The following is a 16,844-nucleotide window of genomic DNA, read 5'->3' on the forward strand; positions in this document are numbered from 1 at the left end:
TCTGAATAATTTCTTACCATTATGAACCTTGTACCAGCTACCAGGGCTGTGACCCACAGAGTAGGCCCCTGAGAATCCTTTAGAAGGCCAGGTCCACTGAACAAATGGAATTTATTCTGTCCTCCCAGTGGGCCTAGGAAGATTCGGTTTGTCCTAGAACAACCTACAGGTCCCACAGTGATGACTGAATTCAATCCAACAAGCTTTACGCACGTCTACTGTGTGTGGCACAGCCCTGTCCTACTTGTTAGTTCTGCGTGGATGACTTTCCTGTTGTTTCAAGATGACCCTACACACGCTATTAGGAAAATTTAACTAAAATATAAGTACAGCCAACAAATTGCTGCTAGCTCTAATTCTAAAAAGAAGTTACTTTCCGCAAAGGTTCAATTGCTTGGAACTCTATTCCTTGCATTTCCTGAGATGAGGTGAGATGGGGAAAGCCTGCCTTCACCATTTCTTGGAAGTCCCGAAGGCTGGCAGCTTTCGACACTCCCCAGGCCCCAGTCCCTTGTTGCCAGTTGAATGGCTGCATTATTTCACTGCAGCATAGAAGCCTCGGCAGGAGGTTCTTGTTGATTTACTGCAGAGCATGGAGGGAGGGGAAGGGGGTGAATTCTCCACGGGCAACACCTGCAGCATTTTAGCTCCCTCTGCCTTTTGCAAGGGGACCCTCAGGCTCTGGGCAGTAGGTGATTTCTTTCCACAGTGCCATGAGTGCCCATTGCCATGGACCCTGGCTTGGACCTTAGAGGGGAAAAAGAGGGCACTGAAACACTCCCTCCCTGGTGGTTAACGTGGGGGATCGGTCCCAGAAACATAAGGGCAAGTAGACTCACAGTGTAAGTCACCCCATGCCCGAATCCGTGGTCATTGTTAAAGGCATGCCTCCAAAGGTTCAGAATTTTCAAAGTGTCTTAAATTACAGCTTCCCCCAATCCATGTCTCTCATCAACCTAGGAGCCCATGCTGGGCATCTGAGAGGTGAGCCTGTGTTTGGCATTTGATCCCATGTTTATGAAGTGAATGTGGAACAACACAAAACAGCCCACACTCATTGTGACATAAACATGGTCCTAGTTTGTCCTATTGAAGGGGTAAGATGGGGAAGTGACTGCTTCAAAGAAGAATGCTATCTTCGAACCCCATGTTCTTGCTTTCAGGTACAATGAGAACTTGAACTAATGGCTGATAAAGCCAAGCTTTGCTGCTTTGAGTAGATGAATGGATGACAAACCCTTGAAAAAGCACTCCGGTAAAAATGTTCTAGAATTAGTAGTGATGGTTGCACAACTCTGTGACTAAAGACCACTGTATTCTATACTTAAGATAAATTTTAATAATGTCACTACATTTAATAATATATCTATATCTATCTATCTAATCTATATCTAATTTTGAGACGGAGTCTCATCCAGCCTGGAGTGCTGGAGTGCAGTGGCACGATCTCGACTCACTGCAACCTCCACCTCCCAGGTTCAAGCAATTCTCCTGTCTTAGCCTCCCGAGTAACTGGGACTACAGGCGCCCACCACCACGCCCAGCTAATTTTTGTATTTTTAGTAGAGATGGGCTTTCACCATATTGGTCAGGCTGGTCTTGAACTCCTGACCTCAGATGATCCACCCGCCTCGGCCTCCCAAAGTGCTGGGATTACAGGCGTGAGCCACCGCGCCCGGCCTCAATATGTATTTTAAAGCACCTTCAGAACTAGGAGTTTCCATGAGGGTCCTGGTCCTTTGCTACTCCTTTTATAAGTGCTTGCTCTAGCAAGACTTTTTTTTTTTTTTTTTTTTTTTTTGCCCTGCCTACCCCCTAGCAAAACAGTGTTGCTGCTCTGCAGGGCAGAAAAGCCTGTCAACTTCCCCTGGGGGTACTAAAGCTGGGGTCCTGGAAGTCGGGCGCAGTGGTTTGTGCCTGTAACCCCAGCACTTTGGGAGGCCAAGGCGGGAGAATCACCTGAGCTCAGGAGTTCGAGACTAGTCTGGGCAACATAGGGAGAATGTGTCTCTATTAAAAAATACGTATCTTTAAATACATATAAAAAATAAAGCTGGGGCCCTAGAGTCACAGCCAGCTTTGCCAAGTTCCAGCTGTGTGTGTCCTTGGGGAAGTTACCGTCCCATACCTACCTCAAAGCATGAAATTTTTTTTTTTTTTTTTTTGAGACGGAGTCCCGCTCAGTCGCCCAGGCTGGAATGCAGTGGTGCGATCTCGGCTCACTGCAAGCTCCGCCTCCCTGGTTCACGCCATTCTCCTGCCTCAGCCTCCCGAGTAGCTGGGACTACAGGCGCCCGCCACTACGCCTGGCTAATTTTTTTGTATTTTTAGTAGAGACAGGGTTTCACCGTGTTAGCCAGGATGGTCTCGATCTCCTGACCTCGTGATCCGCCCGCCTCGGCCTCCCAAAGTGCTGGGATTACAGGCGTGAGCCACCGCGCCCGGCCAAAGCATGAAATTTTTGAAGCAACTCAGTACATGCTGTCTGTCATGGCCCACTGCCGCAGAAGCCTAAAGCAAGGTATGCAGAGGCCTGCTGCTCCCCACTTCCTGAGAGCCTGGCACATCGCGGGGGTGCCTGGCAGCTCAAGATCTTTACAGGATGCTCCCAAGCCTTGCATCTAAATTTCATCCCTGACTTAAACATTGATCCATGAGTGGTACCCTCACCTTGGATCTCTTTGCTGTCTTTATCATTTCCTCACTGTGACTTCTGGGCCCCTGTCCCTACCACATCAGAGATTCTAAACTCAATTGACAGCCAAGCCCAGTGGTTCACGCCTGTAATCCCAGCACTTTGGGAGGCCAAGGCGGGCAGATCACTTGAGGTCAGGGGTTCGAGACCAGCCTGGCCAACATGGTGAAACCCCCATCTCCAGTAAAAATACAAAAATTAGCCGGGCATGGTGGTGGGCGCCTGTAATCCCAGCTACTTGAGAGGCTGAAGCAGGAGAATCGCTTGAACCTGTGGAGGAGGTTGCATTGAGCTAAGAGCACTCCACTGCACCCCAGCCTCAGGGACAGAGTGAGACACTCAGAAAAAAAACCCCAAAAAACAAAAAACCCTCAAAGTTGACACTCAGGATACCTGCTACCTCTCTACAAGTACAATGGCCCACGCCCAGCCCCATCATGCATTCAATTCTTACCGATCTTGGGTATTTCTGATCTCTATAGCTATTCCAAATTCTATTTCTCTATCAGAATACCATTTCAGTTATGGAAGTTTTATCATGCATTTTACTATTTGTTGGGGGAAATTCTTCTTTAAAAATTCCTAGGTTTCTTAGCTTTGTGTTCAGCTTTTAAAATGAACTGTACAATTCTATTATTATTTTTGAGATGGAGTCTCGCTCTGTCACCCCGGCTGGAGGGCAGTGGTGCTATCTCGGTTCACTGCCAGCTCCGCCTCCCGGGTTCATGCCATTCTCCTGCCTTGGCTGCCTGAGTAGCTGGGACTACAGGCGCCCGCCACCACGCCCAGCTAATTTTTTGTATTTTTAGTAGAGACGGGTTTTCACCATGTTAGCCAGGATGGGCTTGATCTCCTGACTTCGTGATCCACCTGCCTCGGCCTCCCAAAGTGCTGGGATTACAGGCGTGAGCCACCGCGCCCGGTCCCTGCAATTCTCTTTTCAAGTTGCTGAAATGAAATCTCATTGACTGGAACCAATGTGAGTGCTGCCTATAGGATGAGCCTTCTTCATATGCATAGGATTTCCCATTCAGGGGCATGGCGTGTCTTTCCATTCACTTCAATTCTAACACTCCTCTCGTTTTAGCTGGTTTTTATTTCTATGAAATTTATGGTTTTTGTTGGAACCTATTTCCAGTTTATTGCTGATATGTAAGAAAAAGACTCGTCTGGCCAGGCATAGTGGTGCACACCTGTAATCTCAGCACTTCGGGAGGCCAAGGTGGGAGGATTGCTTGAGCCTGGTTGAAGACCAGCCTGGGCAACATAGTGAGACCTCGTCTCTACATAAAAATTTAAAAGAAATTAACTGGGCATGGTGGTGCACGCCTATATTCCTAGTTACTCAGGAGGCTGGTGCAGGAGAATCACTTGAGCCCAGGAGTTCAAGGCTGCAGTGAGCTATAATCGTGCCACTGTGCTCCAGCCTGGTCCTGTGCCCCTATGCCCCCCCAAAAAAACTATTAATTTTTCTTTGATAGTTGGCCTCCTTGTGAAATCATTCTAAGAGATTTTCATGGGTTTCCAGAAAAAAAGACCATTTGTGAAGCTTCTCGTTTCTGAGAGTTCTTGCTTCATTTTCTTACATAATTGTGCTTTTTAAAAAGAGACAGGGTCTTGCTCCATTGTCCAGGCTGGAGTGCAGTGGTGTGATCATAGCTCACTGCAACCTTGAGCTCCTAGGCTCAAGTGATCCTCCTGCCTTAGACTCTCAAGTAGCTGGGATTACAGGTGTGTGCCACCATGCCCAGCTAAGTTTTTGAAATTTATTTTGTAGAGAACAGAGGTCTTGCTTTGTTGCCCAGGCTGGTCTCGAACTCCTGGCCTCAAGTGATCCTCCTGCCTCGGCCTCCCAAAGCACTGGTATTACAGGTGTGAGCCACTGCACCTGGCCCATAATTGTGCTTTCTGAACAATGCTGAGGAATGGGTATGGAGGTCACCCTGTGCTGTGCCCCACTGTAATGGGTATACTTCTTGAGATGAATTAGTTCTTTACATTTGCTTTCTAAATTAACAAAAGCATCTAATAGGAAACCTGTACACACTAAGAAAAAATTTGCAATGTTCACAAACAAGAAACTGTTCTTAGGAATGACTGGCCACCAATGTAGGCCCTATGGCCAGAGCTCATGATGACATAAGCTACTTCTAATGCCCCTCCCAGAGGTCTGCATATGGAAATAGTGTCTGCTCCTGTGCCCTGACCAGAGGCTTTGTCAACAGAACTGGGGAAGGCAGCAATGACCGGGCCCTCAGCTTCAGAGATGGCAGCCCAGAAGTTACCACAGGGGTCTCTAATTCCAGTCCTGCCCACCTGGCTTCTGGTCTGGCCTGGTACTGTCTCCAGGCAGTGGAAAGCCTGTGAGTTAGACATTAAAAAACAAACAAGCAAACAAAAAAAACTGGTCTGGGTTTCAACTTACCTGAAAATAAGGGTCAACATTCCCATTATAATTTTATTTAAATGCCAAATTGCTATGTGCAATGTTATCATAGATTATGGTAAGGTTAACTGTATCTTAGCTAGAAAGCCCTCACACCAGTGGTATGAAAGTACAGGAACTTGGCTGGGCGTCGTGGCTCATGCCTATAATTCCACAACTTTGGGAGGCTGAGGCAGGAGGATTGATCACTTGAGCCTAGGAGACCAGCTTCAGCAACATGGTGAGACCTTGTCTCTCCAAAAAAAAAAAAAAAAAAAAAAGGAAAGAACAGCAACTTTTTTTACTATACTCAGAAGTCCATTGTGTTCTAGTGACAGTCATCACTTAAGAGGCTTTATGCAGTTGACTCCACTTGGCACTGGCAACAAAGGAATTTTTAATGAGTTTGACAGGGAAAGGACACCCACACAGGATTTTTTGGTTTTCTTCTACACAGGTTTTTAAAAGCCTGGTTTGGTTTCAGCACATTGAGCTTACAGAAAAAATAAAACGCTAGCAAGTCATCAGACTCTTCAATGAAAATGTATTTCACATTAAACACAATGTACATATCATGCAAATGAGGCATCACCATGGTCACAATGGTGCTGTGAGGTACAACAAATCACAAGAAAACAGACATTTAGCAAAATAAGGTTCCAGGAAAGATGAGAGGCATTTTCTGAAAGCCAGAGCATGCTATGGTTTCTGTGTGCCTGTCATAAAGGGACTTGGCCAGTATTTGCCGAGATGGACAGCACCGCATTATGTGGAGGCATGTACTTTATTGAGTAGAGACACATACACAGACATATAATTTCTGTAACTAATACATTCTTAAATGTAGCTGGCTGTAAAAGCACATGAACAAGATTACTACTGAGACTTCTTTGTATCTCCTGGTTGCAAACCTCTCTCAGAATTATGAATCTTTCCAAACCCTTAATTATACAAGTCAAAACAAAAAGTTTCAAAGAAGAAAAGGTCATTTTAATTTGAAAGCCACATTTCGCCACAAGAAACAAAATTAAGAAAACACACCATTATATGGCATAAAATGTGTGGAGTATACATTCTAGTGTCATTTTTCCCATTCAGATTTTTTCTTAAAGTCCATTAAAGTGACATACTGGGTCCAATGTGGGCCCCCTATTGTTTCAGAATGCTATGGTTTTTGTTTGCGCCTGGTTTTATTAAAGCTGGGCAAACACAGGAGCAAACAAAGAAAACTCCCAAGATCCAATAGAAAAAAAATTAGCAAGAACATTGAAAACCAACCACCTGCACGCGAGACATAGGATTCATTCAGCTGGAAAGCCACTCCATGGTCTGGAGTGACTACAGCATGAAGATTTTAAGGTGTGACACGAAAGAGTCCTTGCTAGATTCAGTTGCCCATGTATACACGAATATGCATAAGAGAACAGAAATCATTACTGACTGTTTTGACTTCCTTCCTCAACCAAACTTACTACTTTAACCCCAAAAGAATAATGTGGGGCAATGCATTTCTGCAGGTGGCAAAGCTTAACAACAATTTTTTAAAGGCTTCTTGATACTGCTTTCCAACAGAGAAACTCTGGAGATGGGGAACCTCCTGAATTTCTTCTCTGTCTCAAAAAAGACAGGGAGATATACAGTGCAAGTTGAGTATATGTTGAACTAGAGTTTGGGTAAATGTCTAGAATATTTTACAGGAAAAGACATCTAAATGTTTATGTGCTCCAACTTTGGGAATAAGAATGGTTATAAAGCGAATTGCCGAGCCAGTCACTCAGGTTATTCAGAGGGTCACTATGATAATAGAGAAGTTCAGGAAGTGCTTTATCAGTAGCTGAAGCTCATAAACAGAACTGTAAAAGGAAACTTTGCTAAAGCCCAGCAAGGTGAAAGTTTCAAGGTTTCTACCAAGAGTGGCCAGTGTTTGACATACTACCTAGGAATACAGTTACATTCTGAGCTAATAATTTGGGATCCAGCGGTAAGGGTGACAGAAGCTTCTTCAAGCAGCTAGTAGCTCGGATTTGACTATCAGCAGCTTTACGGGTTCTCCAAACACCTGTGTCAATTCAGAAACAAAACCAGATGAGATCAAAGGGAAAACCAAGTATTGTGCAGTTTGTAGCACTATTCTCTCACTAAAACGATCACAACACACTGTGGCACTTTCTACCTTCTTGGCAATTATATTTTCCTCCTGGGCTTATACAGTATTTCTCAACAGAAGTGATAGAGTATTTTACATAGGACTATTCTTTTAGATGGGTCAAATTTTCCTTGTATGGAACTTTTCTAAAACCTGCAGATGTTTAATGTCTCAAGCTTTGTCTTTCAAATGCCCCCAGCCACTCTGGCAACAAAAACCATCAACGTATGTCCAAACGTCTCCTGGTGGGGGTGGTACCACTTTTGGTAGAGAAGAATTTGAGAACTAGACCTAATCATAATTAAAAATATACAAGCAGTGTGAATAAAATAATTTCAGATTTTTCTTTTTGGACAGGGGTTTTGCATTTCTTTTAGAGATGTAAGAAATAAATTTGAGGACCTATGAATACTCTAATAAATTTTGTGGATTCTCTGTTCCTTACTGTATAGTGAGGTAAGTGAACTGAAGGGAAACTAATTTTAAGGTCAAAGTATGTTAAAAACACAAAAAACCTCTTAATAAATATTAAGCAACGTAACTGTCAGGGAAATAGAATGCTCAGGTGATTTAGTGTTTTAAGTGTCCAAGAAGGCAGCTGCTTTTCCAAACCAGTGATACAGTTTACTCTAAAAGTGACCCACCACACACCAAGAACCAAGAGAAATGGGCTCTCAAACTTGTCTTATAGGCAAGAGCTGAGGTCAGGTAGAAACAAGTATACAAAAAACACAGTGACCTCAGCTCTGTAGCCTCTCCCACTCGTTTCCTCATTTGAAAAATAAAAACATTGGACTGTTATTTTGGCCAGTGAATTTGTTATGGGAGTGAAGTATAAAAAATAAAGTGACTGAGAAAATGCCGAGAATATAAAAATGCTTTTAAGAATCTAAAATGGCCGGGCGCGGTGGCTCACGCCTGTAATCCTAGCACTTTGGGAAGCCAAGGCAGGCAGATTACCTGAGCTCAGGAGTTCGAGACCAGCTTGGGCAACACAGTGAAACCCTGTCTCTACTAAAATACAAAAAATTAGCCAGGCATGGCGGCGTGCACCTGTAGTCCCAGCTACTCGGGAGGCTGAGGCAGGAGAATGGCTTGAACCTGGGAGGTAGAAGTGGCTGTGAGTGGAGATCGTGCCACTGCACTCCAGCCTGGGCGACAGAGTGAGATTCCATCTCCAAAAAAAAAAAAAAAAAAGAATCTAAAATGGATAAATGGATGCAAGACATGGTAGCTCATGGCTGTAATCCCAGTACTTGGGAGGCCAAGGAGAGAGGATCACTTGAGGCCAGGGGTTCAAGACCAGCCGGGCAACATAGCAAGACCCAACCTCTACAAAAACTAAAAAAAATTAGCTGGGCCTGGTGGCATGTGCCTATGATCCAACTACTCAGGAGGCTGAGGCAAGGGGATCTCCTGAGCCCAGGAGTTTGAAGTCTCAGTGAGCTGTGATTGCGCCACTGCACACCAGCCTGGACAACAGAGTGAGATCACTTCTCTTGAAAACAAAAACAGAATCTGAAGCGGGAGGAGCAATTGGAATTATTAAATTATTAAAGGATTTGGTGACAGACTCTAATTATGTTTTCCTTATTCAAAAACAAGCCCCAAACTGAAGTAAATCAAATGTGAGGTATATGTAACTAAGTATACCTTACTACAGAGTGTATATAACTCATAGACATTCTTGCTCAAATGAGAATAGCTTCTGGAAGCACTTTGGCAAAAATAAAAAAAGGCCAAAGGTGGGGAAAAAACCTTCAAGACACAAAAACTGCAGTTCTCTCTCCCTCAGGTATGATCCAAGAATAGCTGTCTGCTTTGGAAGAATCCAGAATGGGTCAAGAGAATAGCAAATCCTGTGGCCCTGTATATGAATGATTCTAGATAGAATGTGGGATGTCACTGAGCAAAACTAGAGGTGGGGAAATTCATCTTATTCATATCACCTTGCAACACTACTAGAGTATTCTTTCCTTGCCCCTAAAAAAGCTACTCAGGCTGGACTGGTAGTCAAACCTTTAGCCAGTGTTCTCAACTTTCCCATCTACACACCCTAAATAGCAGGGTTAGGACAAGGCGGCTCGGCGCTGAAGGCTCGCAGATCAATTAATTGAAATCTGTCTCAATTCTTGTGTGTGTTGTAGTATACCATAATATATTCATGTTTGCATTTTTCAAATAAAATTTGACCATCCAAGAGGCTGAGTGATTTACATCCTATCTTCACAAACCCCAGTTAAAGGGTTATGAAGTTAGAATATAATCAAAAGACTGTACCTTTTATTAAAGGGATGCTGTATTTGTCAACAGAAGGTGTTGAGAGGAGTTTCTTGGCCAGGACTGTTAAATCCTTCGATAAGGTTTTTGTTACAGTCGTCCAGGCTGAGATTTTCACTGGATCTCTTGGGGAATGTGGGGGGACCAGTGAAATCTAAGAGATCTTGAAGTGCTCGGGCATTACCAGTTCCATTTTGGTCCAGAGACACCCCAGGAATCATTTCACTCACTGGTGAAAATTCCGGGATAGAGATAAGCTCTTCTTTTGAAACAGGACTAGAAGAGATGAACGAGAGGGAGAGAGGCAGAAAGAGACAGACAGACAACATGGCACAATATATTAATTCTATTTGCAATATTTTGTTTTACTACTCTTCTAAAGAAGAAGGATTTAGAGTCAGAGTTTTTGTGTAACACACTGTAAAAAATACAAGTGGGCTCAAATCTGAGAAGGACAGATGGTGGACACGAGGCCCCATGTATGAGAACAGGGAAGCAGATTGAGCAGGGCTGTGATGGCCAAGGTCACATTGCCCAAAGGGTGAAAGGACAAAAACCCACAGGCACCAGCATTCTACTACAAAGAAGCAAGGCATTCCAGAACTTTCTAAATGGGACATTCAGACAGAAAGCCAATGCCAAAAGTTCAAAGCAAGTTGAAGAAGAACCCTAATTAACAGTGGGGCTCCCAGTGCTGCCTTTCTAGTAGTGCCACCTTGGGCGAATTGCTTTTCCTTCCTGCAGCCTCAGTTTCTTCGCCAGTAAAATGGGAACAATTGTTTCTCTCTGCCAGGGCTCCTGTGAGTGTGAATCTGATCGTGCTGAGAAGAGTTCATGTGGAAACGCCTGAAGTGCTCAGTTAAGGTTGGGGGGCCCATTATGAAAGGATCCCACCACAGCCCACGTCATCACTGGCAAAGCCAATCTCACGCTCTGCTTCCTCTCTAAAGTGAGGCTTCCAATCCACTCTGACTTATCCAGCTCCAGCCCAGCCAAGGCTGGTTTTCTTTCTCTCTCTCTCTTCCTCTCCGTAGAGATGGAAGGAGGAGTTTCATAATTGCGCCAGCTGTAAGGCCTAGCAAAGGAACAAATCCAGGCTCTGAAGAGTGGTGGGCTGGGGGCCTGTCACCAGGAATCTCTTAACAGCCAGAGTAAAGCTGCTGCCAGGTTCTTCTTTTTCTTCCTTGTGAGATCTTAGAGAAGAATCTAGAAAAACCAGAACTGCAGAAGCTCAGAGGAACTGTCTCTGGTGGAAATTCATCCTCCAGAGCTCCCATGGGGTCAGCTGAGAAGGCATCCTTGCTTAGCGAATTCCCTCCTTCCCCTTTCTCCTGAAAAACTCCCAAGAGCTTTCCTCTAACAAATCACATGCCCTAGAAACTCTGTTCCAGGCTCTGCTTCTAGGGAACCTGACGCAAGACACTAGAATGTTATACCACTGAGAGCTTTCCTGTAATGTCAATCAAACCTGCTTTAGGTGATTTGGTTGTATAAAAGACGAAGAAACCAACTAAAAGAAAGGGTAGTGTTTTGAGAAGTGATGAGGCTTAAATGCAAAAGAAATGAATATACCTCACATCCATAGACTGAACTTCTTCAGTTGAATCATCCAGGCTATTTGATTTCCCATCAAGGGCATCCAGATGAATGAGTCCCCCAGCTGGCTTAAGCCCATTAGAGAAAATGTCTTGGGGATAAGTTTCTGGGGCAGCGTGATCCACACCATTAACTTCCTGGCAGGTGTTCAATCCATTGATTTCTGATCGAGAACACAAAGTCCCTTGTGTTAATCATAAAATGTCTAAATAAAGTAACAGAGAAATATAGATCAAGGCAATTAATTTAATGCTCTGCTTCACTGATACTGCAGCATCTTTTGTGGAAAGAGCCACAAATAACCCCATATAATCACCTTCACACAGGAGAAGAGAAGACAAATCACATTATCAGTGTCTGTGCAGAACCTCTGGAGAAGAGCAGAGTCAGGTCCTAATAGTAATAAAACCTGACCAGCAGTTAAGCTCCGTGGAAAGCACTGTGAGCCAGCAGCCAGAGTGCCTCCTATGCTGGGATTATGGGAGTAACCAAGGAACCCAGTGGGTTCCCAAGTGGAGCTGACAGTCCCTGTGCTGGAGACACATTCCCAGGGAAGGGAAACTGCACAGGCCCCTGCCAGCAGTCACCCTCTTGGGATCCATGGGTCTGTTTACCCTGCACCAAGTCTTACGAGCTTTTGCTACTAAAAGGAAGAACCCAAGAACCAGATGTCACACTCACCCATTTTGTTGGGGACAACCAGTTTTGTCTTCTTTTCCACACACACAGCAGGCTGGACCCCCACTTTGGGGTCTTCTTTCTGAAAACAAATGGAAGGTGAATGAAATGAGGGAAGGCTGACATCACACAGAAAAAAAGTACTTTTTAAAAGCATCCGATGATATTTTGAGCCTGGACCATCTGCCTGTTCTGTGGTAATTCTTTAAATCTTCAGCTGTGTTTCCCTTATTCTTATGTATTTTTATGTCAGGATTCTCTTTTTTATTCATGGACTACTATGCCTCTCTCTTCATCCCACCTCCCATGACTCTAAGGAAATCTCTTACCCATCCCACCTCTGAAGCCCCTCTTTCTTTTCAGGTACCTAACCCTCCTTAACCTAGCCAGGAACAAAGCAGGAAAACTGCATTTTTTTCTGGCTAATCGTCGCCAAGACCTACAATTTCACTGAGTGTATTCTGCTGTTCTTTTCTACTTAGTACATAAACTATTAAAATGGTCATTTGAATTCCTACCTTCACTTGTGGAGACACATCACTTTTCCTTGTTCTCTTCATGATTTCATCTATTCTCTAAAAACAAAAAACAAAAAACAAAATCAAATAAGAGGACAATAAGACCAAAAACATAAAAGTAGCTTGGTTTACATGCAATGTCACATTTCTCAGAAAACTTGTAAAAGGCAAAAGTCAGAAGAGGATAACAAGTATAGAAAGGTTTTCCACTAGTTTTGGAGATGTACACCTCCGGCCCCATGGACAAGGTCAAATGCTTGAGAAGTTAACTAGTACGTATCTAGAATCAATATTCAATTTATATCCCATATTTCTCCTTCTTCTCCTTAGGCTCCGTATAAATCAACAAATTACCACCTGCCATTAAAGAGGACCACCCTACAGAAAGTGAGGCTGAGGCTGAGGTGCATCTCAGGAGAGAAGGCCACAGGCTGGTCTCCTGGATCCCAGGCCTACAGCAATACAAAGCCCAGGTTGGGCCTAGGACACCATGAGAATACTCCTTTATAATCAGTCTGCTTAAACCCAACTTTACCCATAAGTATAGTTAGTGTAAATGGACTAAACACTCCAATTAAAAGACAAAGACTGTCAAACAGAATTAAAATAACAATTCCTGGCTATATGCTCTTTACTTATAAAAACACACAGAAGAAGTTTTAAGTAGAAGGGTGAAAAAGATTTGACATACAGACACTAATCATAAAAGGGCTGTCAGGCCAAGCACAGTGGCTCACGTCTATAATCCCAGCACTTTGGAAGGCCGAGGCAGGAGGATCCCTTGAGTCCAGGAGTTCGAGACCAGCCTGGCCAACATGGTGAAATCCCATCTCTACTAAAAATACAAAAATTAGCCAGGTGTGGTGGTGTGTGCCTGTAATCCCAGCTAGTTGGGAGGCTGAGGCAGGAGAATCGCTTGAACCTGGGAGGTGGAGGTTGTGGTGAGCCGAGATCGCACCACTGCACTCCAGCATGGGCAATAGAGTGAGACTGTCTCAAAAAAATAAAAGGCAGGGGGCTGTCAAAGTAGACTTTAAGACAAGAAATATCACTAGAGACAAAGGCATATCACGATAAATATATATAAAACAAAACCTGACAGAACTGAAAGGAAAAATGGACAAATCCATAATCACAGATGGAGTTATTCTTTTTTCTATTATTTGGGACAGGGTCTCACTCCTGGTTCCCCAGGCTGGACTGCAGTGGCATGATCTCGGCTCACTGCAGGCTTAACTTCCCGAGTTCAGGTCATCTTCCCACCTCAACCTCCTACGTAGCTGGGACTACAGACACATGCCATCACACCCAGCTATTTTTTGTATTTTTAGTAGAGACAGGGTTTCACTGTATTACTCAAGCTGGTCTGGAACTTCTGGGCTCAAGTGATCCTCCCGCCTCTGCCTCCCTAAATGCTGGGATTACAGGTGTGAGCCACCATGCCTGGCTACAGATGGAGTTTTTAACAATCTTTCTCAATCACTGATGGAACGAGATGGCAAAAAACTAATAAAGACATAAAAGATTTGAACAGTGGTATCAATGAACTTGACCTAACTGACAATCCTAGGACCATTCTATCCAATCACTGCAGAAGAGAACTGGATTTACTTCCTGTTCACTTACCCTAAGTCTTCCTGACCCTCAGCCCTTACCTTCTTTCTCTCCAGTCTCTCCTGCTCAATCTGCAGCATAATCTGTTCTCTCTCGAGACGCATCTGTTCAGCTACCTCCCGGGCCTTTGTTTCTGCTGCCTCTTTCTAACAGAAACAGGTAAATCAAGGCAAAGCTTTAATAAGCTAAGAAAACAGTGTGGTAATTCCCTGGCTTTGCACATGTTCCTTCATCTCATCATCTGCCCTAAAGTGGATGCTGCTCCAATGTTCAATGTGGATTTATACAAACCACTGCATGACACAGCAAACATGGTTGGACCTCATTCATATACCCCTGGCTCACCATGCAAATCACCTGCAGACAGTTCTCACACATGGCCAAGGCTTTTCTGTGTCTGTGGGCAGGCTTGGGCCATGAAGTGTGCATGTGGCCAGATCAGAGAGTTAATTCCCCAGGGAGTGACCTTCTACTACAGTGAAGGGCAGGATGTGGTAGATAAGTAGTTCAGTTTCCTCATCCCTCAGCTGGACAATTCTAAAGCATGATCCACAGTCTGTCAGAGGTTCCCAATGGGACTGTGTTCCAGTCACCCACAGTAACATATGCATCAATGCACTTACATTGGCTTTTCTCCTATTCCTCTACCAGCTTCCTGGGATTCGCTTGCAAAAAAAAACTGCTGGCACTCAAATTCTTATCCCAGGGTTTGCCTTTGGGGAAACCCTAACTCACAGATGGCAAACATTACCAACTTCACTGCAACTGCCCCAACTTATATTTAATAACCAGCCCAGACAGTTTAAGAAGAAACTTCAAGTAAACATTATGAGTCATTGAAATTTAACTAATTGTACCTACTATCAAGGTCCTTAAAAAACAAGTAAAGTCCATCTGAGGACTCATACAGTACCTGCTTTTCAATCATGGCTTTCTCTTGTTTTTCTTGTTCTTGCTTTTCTTTCAACAACAGCTCCTCCTCAGCCTTCCGCTTGGCCTCCTCGCCTGCCTTTCTTTTCTCTTCCTCTTCCTGTTTTTTCTTTTCCTCTTCCTGCCGCTTCCTTTCTTCTTCCTGCTTTCGGGCTTCCTCTTCTAGGCGAAGCCTTTCCTCCTCTGCCTTTCTTTTCAATTCCTCTCTCTCCAGCCTTTTGAGAATACAACTGTTGTTAGAAGATGACATGCTCGAAAAGCAAACTGCCAGAGAACTGTGTGCTGACGGCAGAGAATAATGCTCCACATGGTAACACACACACATACCTTTCAACGAGCATTCATTTAATAACATGATTCATCCTTCCTGGAAATCCACTCTGGTCCATATATTTACCAAAAAATATTAACCAGGCTTGACTTTAAATTCTGTAATACAGCAATGAATGATGTGTTGATGTGTAACGCATACTGTATTGAAAACAGATGCTCCTCAGTCAATGAACAAATGACCACGGTGACAGAAAGCCAAGCCATCATTCTTATTGAATGACAATTCTTTTAAAACCTAAGCAGAATATTTAAAACCAATGAAAGCTAGGAAAAATGGGAAGTGTCTCAATGGCCACAAATGTGCCAGTCAGCAATTTAAGAGCAGTGACTATGAACTCAAAAAGTCATACCAATTTGGTTCTAATTGGTATGTGACTTATGAAGCAGCAAATGGAAGAAAATGCTCAACAGAAACTTGACATTTAATAAATTAAAACCTCTATTTCCATTTATTTTGGCAATCTTTAGAAATCTATTTTAGCTTTCTTTGCTATATGAAAATTAAGTGGCATTTAGACATTTTCGTCCACAGTCAGATGAATGGTTCATGGTGTAGTGGTAAAGAGCTCGAAGCAGTAAGGGAAAATTCTGTAAAGTCCAAGAGCTTGTTTTAACCTTTCTAATGTTCCTCCTCCTCACATGTACGTCACTTTCCTTGGGTAATCACTGGCAATGTGATGTATGGGCATGACTCAAATTGTACTCTGATTATGCCACTCACTGTGTGACACCTGAAAAGTCACTCAATGTTCTTGATGCCCATTTAAAAAATGGGAAAAGCTATACTATTGTTCTATGGCTTTACTGTGAGAATGAAAATGCCTGGCCCTAGAAGGTTCTCAAACATTAGTTTGTTTTACAATTTAAAATGAATCCTCTCTCCAAGCCCCAATGTCCTTTAAAGTGCACCTATAAATCTGTATGTCCTTTAGAAATTACCTTCATTTGGAAGCATGTGCCAATGACTTACTGGGATGCTGTTGTTATAAAAAGGTCAAGACTTAAAAAGAGCATCCATCCATCCTAATGGTCAGCTTCAGAACTTGTGCAGGCTAACAGCCTATGTATGACCAAAGGAAATATTTTGTTTATTCATTCAAAGAAATATTTTAAAAGAAAGATAAACAAATACTTAAATATATTAGCCTGAGACTGTAACAATACGTGATAACACTAAATTAGGTCACAATGCCTATAAACCATTGTGAAACAAATTATTAACAGATATTCTGGAGAGGAGCATTATAGAACCTATCAGAAAGAAGCTCCCATTTTCTTAGATTCCTCAATGAAATACTAAGTATGTCCAACACAGGATTATCCAAAATGGATGTGTTAATAACAAGATGTATCTAAAGGTTAACTGAAATACCATTTCATTTCTTACCCTTTATTAACGAGCCAATTATGATTGTCCCAGAGAAGTTAACACACAAAGGATACATTGTGTATTAATTAATGTATAAGCTACTTCATAAAGGACCTGCTGTCTTCATCTCCAGGACCTGAAAATCCATTCTCTTTTTTTTTTTTTTTTTTTTTTTGATGGCGTTTCACTGTTGTTGCCCAGGTTGGAGTGCAATGGTGCAACCTCGGCTCACCACAACCTCTGCCTCCCAGGTGCAAGTG

General features: G+C 43.3%; 1 protein-coding gene and 1 non-coding gene across 16 annotated transcripts in view; both read right to left on the minus strand.

The window, feature by feature from the left end:
* Positions 1–5,647: 5,647 nt before the first annotated feature.
* Positions 5,648–16,844, minus strand: part of MAP7D2 (MAP7 domain containing 2) — a 111,394-nt gene continuing 100,197 nt past the window's right edge. For all 15 annotated transcript variants that reach the window (XM_016942859.3, XM_016942871.3, XM_016942870.3 and 12 more), the window contains 7 exons: positions 14,866–15,097; positions 13,994–14,098; positions 12,339–12,395; positions 11,824–11,902; positions 11,119–11,305; positions 9,547–9,822; positions 5,648–7,179 (listed from right to left, as the gene is read on the minus strand). In XM_016942859.3, coding sequence (XP_016798348.1) covers positions 9,573–9,822; positions 11,119–11,305; positions 11,824–11,902; positions 12,339–12,395; positions 13,994–14,098; positions 14,866–15,097 — 910 coding nt within the window. In that variant the 3' untranslated portion in view covers positions 5,648–7,179; positions 9,547–9,572. The remainder of the gene's footprint in view (positions 7,180–9,546; positions 9,823–11,118; positions 11,306–11,823; positions 11,903–12,338; positions 12,396–13,993; positions 14,099–14,865; positions 15,098–16,844) is intronic.
* Positions 15,853–15,963, minus strand: MIR23C (microRNA mir-23c). Its single transcript, NR_106635.1, is given in 1 exon segment — positions 15,853–15,963. It is a non-coding gene; the product is annotated as a microRNA mir-23c (primary transcript).

This window comes from Pan troglodytes, chromosome X (genome assembly GCF_028858775.2).
Source record: "Pan troglodytes isolate AG18354 chromosome X, NHGRI_mPanTro3-v2.0_pri, whole genome shotgun sequence".
Lineage (NCBI taxonomy): Eukaryota > Metazoa > Chordata > Mammalia > Primates > Hominidae > Pan > Pan troglodytes.